The 11,138-nt window shown below is 43.1% G+C and overlaps 1 protein-coding gene across 1 annotated transcript; it reads right to left on the bottom strand.

Moving 5' to 3' along the window:
* Nucleotides 1-8,037: 8,037 nt before the first annotated feature.
* Nucleotides 8,038-9,821, bottom strand: LOC6602986 (syntaxin-7). The gene is made up of 5 exons (XM_002027964.2): nucleotides 9,436-9,821; nucleotides 9,300-9,369; nucleotides 9,083-9,227; nucleotides 8,568-8,987; nucleotides 8,038-8,505 (listed from the first exon to the last, which is right to left on the bottom strand). The coding sequence occupies exons 1-5, from the start codon at nucleotides 9,557-9,559 to the stop codon at nucleotides 8,410-8,412; spliced, it is 855 nt and encodes a 284-aa protein (XP_002028000.1). The 5' UTR covers nucleotides 9,560-9,821; the 3' UTR covers nucleotides 8,038-8,409.
* Between the last annotated feature and the right edge of the window lie 1,317 nt (nucleotides 9,822-11,138).

Here is an 11,138-nt window from a genome sequence, read left to right on the forward strand (position 1 = left end):
GGGACCATCCCCCCAGATGAGTTTCTGCTACACAAAACATGGATAGTTCTGGTTCAGTTAAGAGATTCGATAGATCTCCTGTACCCCTTCCGCTCCACCTCTGTGCACTTTGTAGCACGCCTCCGTTCTGGTTGCAGTGTGTTTTATTTCAAATTCTCACGAATACTTGTGGAAGCCTTCGGTAGAAGCAAACCTCCGAGTCCGTTGCACGATCTCTGCACTCTAGAGATAGCTGCTCTGTTCTGGTATTTTGTATACACAAAAATCGAACGAATAGAACCGAAAAAAACCATGGGGAGTATATCTCGTAAATTAACGGCGTTCCATTCAGCTAGTACGTATATTTTCCCTAAATTTTCTCCCGTTTTCCTCTTCTTTTTTTTGGCCATTGTTGCCACAGCCATAAAATAAAGTTTCGAGAAGCGTATAAAATTTATAGCGATTTGTTTTGGAGAAAATCTGACAGCGAACACCTTACACTCCTCACTCTATTCTATTCTATCCTACCCGATCGTCTGTCCATCCGTCTATATCTGCTGTGATTGACAGGACTGCCGGGGCGTCGATCTGCTGTTGTTCACGGAGATCTTCCCAGTTGCTACTGTATCGGTCGGTCGGTCGGTCGGTCGGTCGGTCGTCCGGGAGGAAGGGGAGCTAATGCAATTCTCATTTCAATGCAATTTCACAGGCAATTGCAGGGGAAGAAAAACTGCACAATACAATAAGCAGCTCGGAAGAACGAAGAACAGACTGTATACCATACACCGTCTCTTACACACGCGCGATTAGGTCCATGCGAGAACACAGTTACACTCTCCTCTCCCTTTTTTCAGATGGGAGAGACATCCATCCAACACAATATCAAATGCAGGTTTAGGGGCTTCGATATATTTAAGGTGCTTACATGGGTTGCTCTTTTTTCCATTATTCTATGGCTCTGTTCTCCGTTGTTTGAGTGCGCGCTGGGACTCGATTCTGGTGAAGATATTTGTGCAACAATTTGGTTTGGTGGTGAGCTTATCCTCCGAGGCCGCTGGCTACCAAACAATTTGTTAGCGGATTCCCACTCGAGGCTGGTGGTCCTCGAAATCGAGAGCAGCAACCCCTTTCGTAGAGCAAACTTTAGCATAACAATGGCGTTGCGACTTCTTCAGGGGGGTTTATGGAAATTAGCCCAGTACACAATGCCCGCAGCCGCAGAAGCAAAAGCAGAAGCAGACGCAGAAGAAGGGATGCCACAATGAGAGACAGCAGAGGCAGCAGAACACAGGACATCCAACATCCCATCCGATGACAGAAAATTAATTCATTTATATGCAGAAAATTCAATGTTACAATGTTATCAATTTGTGCCCAGAGGCTGTTCTGTCTGTTCTTTTAGGTCTGTCTGTGGGTGTGGGCTTAAAGGTGTTCCACGAGATAAAGGGGCAGACGATGATGAAGAGAAGCTGGGGATGGATATGGGGATGGGGATGGATAGGAGATGGAGAGTTAATTGATTGTGGAGGAAGGATTGGGTTTGATTGCCAGCATAAGGCAGCAGATGGGATATTGGGAAACCTCGCCCATGGCTTATGTTTATTTGCAATGCCAATGCCACGGAGGATTATGTCGGAAAGCGTTATCCAGAGGATTCTCTAATTAGGTTAGCGCTCAATTCAAATGGCTCTGCCACTTCATACCAATGTCTGCCAATGTCATACCCACTTCCCTCTTGAGTTCCTCCGAGCAGAGCGTAACCAAACCGAACACCCAAAACAAATACGAGTATCTATGTACATATAGTCAAATGAATGAATGAATGACCCATTCAAATGCAATATCCTTTACGGGCCATTTCCGACCGGAATAAGTGTTAAGTCGAATGCGACAAATAATTTCATGCAATTTCAAGTACATAGTCAAGTTACACTCGATACTTAAATGTCTCGAGACGGACACGTAGACGGAGACGTTCCCATTTTAATACTCATTTCCATTCGATTGGGAGCCCGTTAATGAAATGTGACACGTATTTCCCCTGACCCGTTCAGAGGGATGTGTCTCTGTATGAGTGTGTGTGGATGATAAACGTGTGGATAACTCTCTGCCCGTTGTCCGTAGTCCGTAGTCCGTGGTCCGTCGTTGGTCCTCTGTGTAATAAATATGAGACTCATTAAGAAAACCATAAATAAATGCAGCGTCAGGGCATGACCAACAATTAAGTGCTAGGAGCAGGCCCAAGATCATCCGGTCTGCTCTCTCCAGCAAGAGAACGATACTGCAGGCACAGTGGTTGTAGAGCTAACAACAAATGAAAGACTTACTACTTCTTAGGGATATTATCAATCAAAAGAACGCCTGAGCTTGGCATGGATGAACCTTAGGTATTTCAAGTATTTTAACAATATCCTGTAGAAATATTAAAGTTAATTCCAATTTAAGGGAAGATTACCATTGAAAAATGCAGCCTCCTTATCGTATATATTTAATATAAAATCCAGTTTCTGTCACATCTTTAATCACTGTCCAGTGGCAGAAACAATGTAAGCGCAGGCCAGGCCAGACCAGACTCTGAATCGATCGAGGCTGCCGAAGATGTAACATGAGCAAATACTATGACGAGGGCAAGGGCTAGGGAATGACGTCCACAAAAGTGTCGCCCGGCAGTCTGGTCCGACTAGGGCCTCGTCTCGCTTTGGAGTCTCTTGGTTTTGGGCTGCTGCCACTTGAGGCAACCCTGCGACAAATTTTTCTGTGTGTTTTTGCCCAAAAATAGCATGACACTTGAATTTGAATTGGTCTCTAAGTCCGGACTGGGACTGGGAGAGGGACAGGTTTTATGGTTACGCATTCATTGTATAATTTACTGTATGCAGATGGTGCAGCATTAGAGGGGCGGGAGCCACGAAGCCCGGGAATGCCCAAAAACTAAAATTCTATAGAATTTCCAAAGAATTTCCACCAACTTCGAGGCTGTGTGCCACTGCCACGACTCCGCCTTGGCTTGTGAACCCTAGCACCTGTGCAATAGTAACAAAATATGTATATAAATATATACCAGTCTTTGCACCGAGATGGAGTCGAGAGTCTATTATAAATTGTGACCTCGGGCTTGTTATGGATAAAAAACAATCAGGCTCCCACGCACATGGCTCCATCCCCATTTCCCCATGGAAGTTCCACTCCTGATTTCTTCTCTGATTTAACATATGGCTCGAGCCCCAAGTTCTCCCCCTTTTTTTGTGTTGTGGTCCGTTGTGGCTCTGGCTCCCTCCAATCGATTGCACAATTTTCCGCATTGTCGCCCTCTCTGTCCAAGCAACCGGCGGCTACTTGGCCGCGCCCATTTCGTGTCCAAGCTGTGCCCACGGCCTGCATATGAAATGATGTGCGATATCCACACCAAACCACACATAGCCACCCACACTGCCCACACCACCCTAGTGCCTTCCCCTGAGATTCCTGCAAGAGCAATATTTACTGTCAAAATATTATTCGCGCATATGGACTTGAGGACGTAATCCATAATTGGTTTGACCATTGCCATTTCATCCAATAAGTTAAAATTGGTTCAGGGATTGACATAACGACCAGCAGAAAAAATATTCGATTGTAAAGAAAGGGTAGGAAAGGATAAAATATTGATTTGGGTTGGAGTAATTCAAGGAGTACGAGTAATGAAAACCTTTTAGTAGTCATTTTTGCTAACTTCGAAAGGTCATCCTTTAATCAAAACTCTTTTGATCCAATCGCAAATCGATGGGCACTTAAATTCATGTAGTCTTCCACAATGTTTCACCCATTCATCATGACCCGACTATGTATCACCCATGCATTTTATTGACTCAATAACTCAACTAGCCGCAAGTCGAATCCCTAAATCATCTGGTCTAATGCTCTTCAAATTAGTCGACCATTTGTCAGATCAGTGCCCCGTACCCCTACCCCTACCCGTACCCATTTCCATAGCCATTCCTATACAGCATCCATCCCCTCCAATATGAATCATTCCGCCTAATGAATGTGTCTGTCACTTGCTGTCAACACGTTGCCGAGGAAGAGGCGGCCCCCACAGTCCACGGATACCGATCCCCGGATCTCCATAACGCAGGGCAGGGCCCGTACTCCCAAATATGAAATGGAGCGAACGGCAGCTAGGAGATGGAGCAAAAGAGCCTCGAAATCTGCGGCGCGCTATATTTAATACAGAGTGACATTAATGTCAGGCATAATTAGTCGGGGAAACGCCAGCGGAAAAGGCACCAACAGAAAAAGAAAAGAGAAGAGAAGAGAGAAGAGAAGAAAAACAGAAAATGTAGAAAAAGAAACAATCAAAAAACGATAAACGAGGCGAGCAGAATGGGCAACCAGAAATAATTTGACAGCCCTCCTGCTCCGACAGGGAGAAGATTGAAAGACACTGGGGCTGCGATTGAGGCTGAGGATGAGGCCGATCATCCGATGATGATCATTTTGTTATTGCAGCTTTCCGATTTTCAATTTGATTCATTTTTTTGGTACGTGTGTGAACCCGATGATCTATAAAATTCGACCTGGCCATGGCCTTTTGTCTAGGCGGCTGCTGTTCTGTTGCCAATTCGTAAACAAACAATTACCCAACAAAGCATCGGCAAATGGGCCAACAAAAAACCAAAAGACAGATAGACAGACAGATAGATACTACCCAGCCAGGGATCTCCTATATCCAGCTATCCAGAGGCGGGAGCCGCTTTAGACACCTTCCGAAAGAATATATGCCTAGAATGCTTACAATGGGAACTCAAGCACGGTGGCATCTATCTATGTGTACGAGTATACCCCAGTCCCAGTGTATCCCAGCATATAACAGCTACCAAATCCTCCATTCAATTGTCTGTTCGGGCTAATCCCCGCCTGCGGCTTCGCACAGACAACTCAATACTCCGCTACAGTTGCGATTGCGATGCGCTCGGATTGATCTCCCGATCTCTTTGTAGTTGTAATACCATCCTAGGGGGTTCTGTTTCTGTTCCATTCTGTAGCCGGTTCTGCTCTGCTAAAAAACAGCCCCCAGACAGGGCTCGTGTTTGGCGAAAATTGTTCTTTTTTATTGCAGTGTTGACGCTTTTTCACACAGTACGCGAGGCGCGTGGTATATTAAAAGCGAATCAGATAAAAAATATAGAGGAGAGTGTTTATATGGAGAGTGGAAAAGAGCAGATCTGATGGATGGCACAGTGGCTAATGCGGGAGGGATGTTTCAATCAATTTAAATCTATGAAAATGTGGATAAGGAGTACCTTTAATCTATGTACATATATGTCCCTGTTATAACTTACGTTATCTCATCATTTATGGTTGAGCCCCCAAATTTTTGAAATCTTTTTTAAGTATTATCCCATTAAACAATCTAATATTTAGAGTTCTGTGATTTTTAATAGCCATTAAACAGCACTAGCTTCACCCCACTGTGCAGAGCACCAAGAAGGCACTGCCACTGAGACTCCTCCGCCTGCCTCCTGCCTTCAGATCGGTAGCCACAACTCGTGGCAACCACATGAACGGCGTCTGCAGTTGGGGGCGGCTAAGATCAAAGGCAGCGGCAAGAAGGCGGCCTGGAAAACGGTTAAATCTTTTGAAATGTGCGCACTTTTTGACACCCAATTTGTTTAGAAGTGTGCGCCCCATCTGGGGGATGGAAGGGAAAATGGGGGGCACAGCCTCCTCAAGCAGTTCATAAAAACGGGCCAAGAGATTCTCGTACAGGGAGTGAACAAGAGATATAGATAGGTATACATATATATATAGAGAGAGACAGAGAGAGAGAGATATCCCATAAGTACGAGTATTAGTGGGCAGGTTTTTCTGCGAATTTCATTAATAAAACTGTCGAAAGTGCTACCCCACGCCCCACGCCCCTGGCCCTGCCCCTCCCACCAATAGGTAGAACAATCAAACGAAAACTTTTGATATGGCATTTTTGTTTTTAATAAAAATTCAAAAGATTTACACCTCCTCTACAACCCGTATTTCCACTTAAAATTCTGTAATAAGAAATATCATGGGGTTCAACAGTAGGAGTAGAAGGAGGTGTGTGGTGTAGATGTGGGGGCAGAGAGCATATTCCACTTAGTTTTTCATTCATGAAAATGAAAACCAAAGCAAACGCTTTATTAAGAATTTTTCCAGATAAAAATGGGAAAAATGGGATAATAATAAGTTTATTGATTTGGGAAATGCCACAAAACCGGATGTTTATACGGTACACACATCATCATCACCATCATCATCATCATCATCATCATCATCATCATCATCATCAACAACGATCATCAGATGGCAGATTGAAGGGATCTTTGGACTAAGAAACGTGTGAAATGTGTACGGGATTAGACGGGTTCAGCAGCACCGGAAGGCTGGTGCAGATTCCGATTCCCGATAGCCGATTTCCCCACTTTTCCCAGCGCCCAAATCCTAAGCAGCAAGTTGCCAAGTTGGTAAGTCAGTCCACTGCTTAGCCAAGATACGGAAATTCCCTCATCCATTGCCGTTTCCATATTGTCCAAAGTCAAAACATGCGGTTTTTGTGTTCGCGCATCAAGTTGGGAAAAGGCCAAAAACAGAGAAACATAGGATACAGAGGGCTCGATTTATTTGTACAAAATGACTTTGCAAATGAGATTCGGATTCGGATACACATAGGCCTGACCAATGTGTCAATATTATCATGGGCCAGGGACTCAGACGTCGTCCAGGCGACCGCCTATGCAAACAGCAGAACAGACCTACAAAAATTGAGCCTCGAACTACCTGCTGGGACATCGCGGCTCAGTGTCCATGTCGTAGGTGTGCATATTTCTGTTAATTTCCAACACCTTCGGCACTCGAATATGTCGGGCTCGCAACGTGACCTGTGGCCTCTGGGCTGGATTTGCTTTATGAATGGGTGTCCACAACCTGCCAATGGCCACATGTACTCATAATCGATGTGATTAGGCCGTGCCGTGCCGTGGACGTGGACCATCTCATGCCTAACCCTTGGGGAACCATAGACGAGACGAGAGCGCAATCAATAGTTCTCAATCGAGCAGCACAGGGAATTCGGTGACGTATTTGGACAGCCACTGACAGAGCAAGCAGCAGGCCCAAAAGAAACAACCAAGATCAGTTTGGGAATTTCTTAGCTGGATTTTAGATGCTCTTTTCCAAATGACCAAGATATGTTTCACTAAAATTGTAGGGTGCTCTAGTAGCTTTAGCTGGATTAAAAGAAAAGTTATATATGTACTTAACTTGTATATTTATTATTTCAATCAATAATCTAGCTAATATACTCTTTTAGAGCAGAGTACAACATCGTCTTGGTCCAAAAATAACTGCATGACTTGGCGATAAATTATTGTTGGGCAGCGCAAGCCCAAAGGCAAGAGTTAGAGAAGGAAATGAGCTGCACTTAAATGCATGCGAGAAAACCACTCGATAAGCCAACAAGTGGATAAGAAGCCACCACACAAATGATGCCCAAACGAACTATCAATGTCAGTGAATTGGCAAAAAATGTAAACTCAATTTGTATGCAGGCCAGAGTCCGGTCCGAATCGACGACAAGGAAACCCTTTACTTGACACACCTCAACAACCGAACGACGACGACCGACCAACCGCTCAAGTGCTCCACCACATCCACATCCATGCTGCGTCTGCCTTTGCATTAATAGTACATACATATCTACTTATGTATGTGTGTGAGTGCAGTGCGGTGATGAACACCCAGTCGGATTGGGGTAAGCCGCTAAAGCATGCGTAACAATGGTCCCGGCACATCGATCGTTAATGATCGTTAAGGCAAAGAAGGACCACAGCGATGATCGGGCACATTTCGAATGCCCAAAGAGTTGGGGGCTCCATTCATTGATCGTTTCATGGCCCCAAATGAAGTGCTCGACAGGATAGGGATCGTTCTCTTCGATATCGGTTTTCATGATTACTCTGTATTATTTTATTTCGTACATGTGTGTATTCCTCCATATGCCCTTCATATTCATCTTAAGCCTAAATACAATACAAAGCGCTCACATAATTGGAATCTGCAGCCAACATTTTTGTTAATCAATATATCAATATACAGGGTGCGTAAATATTAAAGTACAGAAATATAAAATATAAGAATAAGATACAATTTTAAAGCGAATAAACCATATGCGCACATGCAGCGCAGCGTGAATACTTCTTAATACGTGCCATGCAGCTGGTCTTTTGAGTTTCCCGATCTCTAGCCAATAGTGGAATTTGATTTAAGGTTTAAACTTGCAAGCCACAAATGCGTCTAAGGTCCGAAAAAGGGGGCCGGGGTGGGGATGGTTAAGGAGGACTGCTTGCGGCAACACTTGTCTTTTCACAACAATTATCTAGTTTGATTTTGAATAATTCGCATTGGCATTCATTCGCTCTAATTCTTTAACTGAAAGACGAGTATCAAGATGATGGCCAGCAAAACGGCGCTCAGTATTCCCACCATTATCAGCTTCTTCTTGCGAACTTTGTTCTGCAAATACCGAAAAAGACAAATTAGAGATTATGCACTTCTCAGAATAATTCATCACTCACCCTATAAGAACTCGCCTTGCGGAGATTCTCCGTTCCCTGTGAGACGAAAATGCTGGTTTGCTCCACCTGCGACTCGATGGAGTCCACCGTCAGGCCCTGTTCGTAGACCAAGGCACCCAGTTTCTTATAGATCTCGTTGACACCCACAATATTGTTCTCCAACTCCCGGATGACCTGCTCCTGCTCCTCCAGCGCCTGCAGGTCGGCTTGCTCCTGAATTTGTGTCTGCTGCTGTTGTTGATTGGATTTTCGATTGAAGAAATTATCCTCGAAAAAGGAACCGTTATCCTGGCTGGCGCTGCTGTTGGAGCTGCCAGTGCCAGTGCGCGAGGAGCCGGGCGGACGGGCAATGTTGTAGTTGTCTCCTCTCGCCTGCCGCAAGGCACTCTTTTCAATGTCCGCCGTCTTCCGTTGAACGGCCTAAAATTAGCAAAAATCGCAATTTTGATAATGATTTTTTGATGACTCATACGAAAATTTTGCTTATCTTTGGGCGTAAACAAAGCCATACGAACCTGGAAGGAGGTCAGTGCCGCTGTAAACTCGTCCACCAGCCGATCGCGCTGGATTTTCAGGTGCCGCTCCTTGCACTTGTCCACCTCATTGATTTGATTGTTGGTATCGTTTACCAGTTGGTTGGTGTAGGTCATAAGTTGGTGCCTGTATGGAGGAGGCATTTTAATGTCGCATTCTGACAATTTGATAACTTCCACCTGGCATACTCTTACTTACAGCTGTTTCTTTAACTCCGGTGAATCCTGTGGGGTGTTCAGCTGACTAACCATGCGCTGCATAGTTGATACTGAAAAACAGAATATTCGTATTAGTCATCGTCTTCCAAATGATGGCACTTTCTGTAAAACTGCACCATTTTGTTGGACTTTCAGAATGCTGGTGGCGATTATCTGCGCCAGACGCTGAAAGTCGATCTCGCTGAGGCCCCCTCCGCCGCCGCCAAGGCCACCGCCGTTCTCCATATGCTGCAAGTCCATGCTTTCGTAGGCCGACACCTTGCTGACCTTCAGCTTTTACGTGGCACACAAGAAGCAAGTCCTGCAAGTCAATTGGATCACAATTAAATTAGCCGCGTCTGTCCGCCAACACTTATATCATTATATGCGTCTCAGGTGAAGACTCTATTCTATCTTTGTGTTTGTGTGTTGTTTGCGAAAGTGTCGCCCTTTGTTTAATGCTTTTATTTGGTTTGCTCCGATTGTTCTGCTAGATGACCTTCGCTACGAATCTTTTATTTTAGCGCATCATTGACCAACAGATTCTACTGTTACAGCACACTCTATGATTTGTTTTTTAATGGCCAATAAAAAAAAAAAAACTATGCAAATATGCAATTTTTTGCTACAATCTTTTTCACAACCAGTGTGACCGCGGACTTATCGATAAAATATACCGACCGACCGTCAGAAATACACCAAAATATACCGTCTCATCTGAAAAATATACCGTAAATATACTGACGAATTCAAGTTCTAGATACATTTTCCTCGTTTTTAAAGTTTTAAAGGAATGTTACTAGCTATATAGAACATTTAGCCATGCCCACATAATTTTATCCGATTAATGAATCTATTTTCTAATTGACTGGTTTATTTTAAACACTTGCTTTTCTTGCATTTTGCGTATAAAGAGGTTTTAGCGAAAATGGTCAAACAAAAAACTTTTTTGCCAACAATTTAGAGATTCCGTTAAATAATTATGGTTAACTAAAACTCTTAGTTCTGCCCACATAATTTTATGCCGTTCATGAATAAATTGATTATAAGACTAACTGCTTTTAAGTACTCCCATTTATTGAATTTTGACTAAAACAAAAAAAAACTAAAACAAACAAATTCAATAAAAAATAACAGTCGCAATGTTGCTGGTATTTGAAGACTTGATACGTGTATATGCCTTTGTATACCTTATTTCGAAGATTTAATACAATCCTGTTTTCCGAACTGTTTTTAAACCGTAATTAATAAAGACCTTTTCTCAAATTGATATGTTTTAGACATATTTATACATATGATTTTTATCTAGTATATACATATATGTATATCTCCTGATACCAATTCTTGATCTCTGCAAGAATACAGTAAACTGCAAAATATCGTTGCGATATTTAAAACAGAGACTACAATATTTTGCCTTCTTTGAAGCCTGGGATGACAAACATATTCGCAATTCTATAATATCCAATTCCCCAGGCTATGCCCAGAAATATTTGCTTGAATTAGCACACTTTGTGTATGTCGTCAACCGGTTATTACCATTAAATACTCGTTTTTGATCTTCCCTCGAATATTATTAGCTATATATGTAGAGCTTTCAACTTTGCTCACATAATTTTATCCCGTTGACGAATACATTTTCTACAAAATTAACTACTTTTAGGTACTTTCATGTATTATATTTTGACTAAACACGGTTTACAAGTTAATGTTGCCCGCAGCACTGTGTATGGAATGCGCAATGGTCTCTGTAAGAAGACAATAAGCTGAAATAGCTTTAAAACAGAGACTAAATTGTTTTGGCCTGTAATGACAAACTTGTCTCAATTCTATAATATCC

Source organism: Drosophila persimilis, unplaced genomic scaffold (genome assembly GCF_003286085.1).
Source record: "Drosophila persimilis strain 14011-0111.01,24,50 unplaced genomic scaffold, DperRS2 tig00000868-arrow-arrow-pilon, whole genome shotgun sequence".
NCBI lineage: Eukaryota > Metazoa > Arthropoda > Insecta > Diptera > Drosophilidae > Drosophila > Drosophila persimilis.

Bases quoted from the DNA above. Each gene is read 5' to 3' on its own strand.
- LOC6602986 (XM_002027964.2), bottom strand. From the start codon at position 9,559: ATGGACTTGCAGCATATGGAGAACGGCGGTGGCCTTGGCGGCGGCGGA. The intron at 9,370-9,435 runs GTGCAGTTTTAC...TCTGTTTTTCAG, and splicing joins TCTGAAAGTCCAACAAAATG to TATCAACTATGCAGCGCATG. The intron at 8,988-9,082 runs GTTCGTATGGCT...TGCTAATTTTAG, and splicing joins CGGCACTGACCTCCTTCCAG to GCCGTTCAACGGAAGACGGC.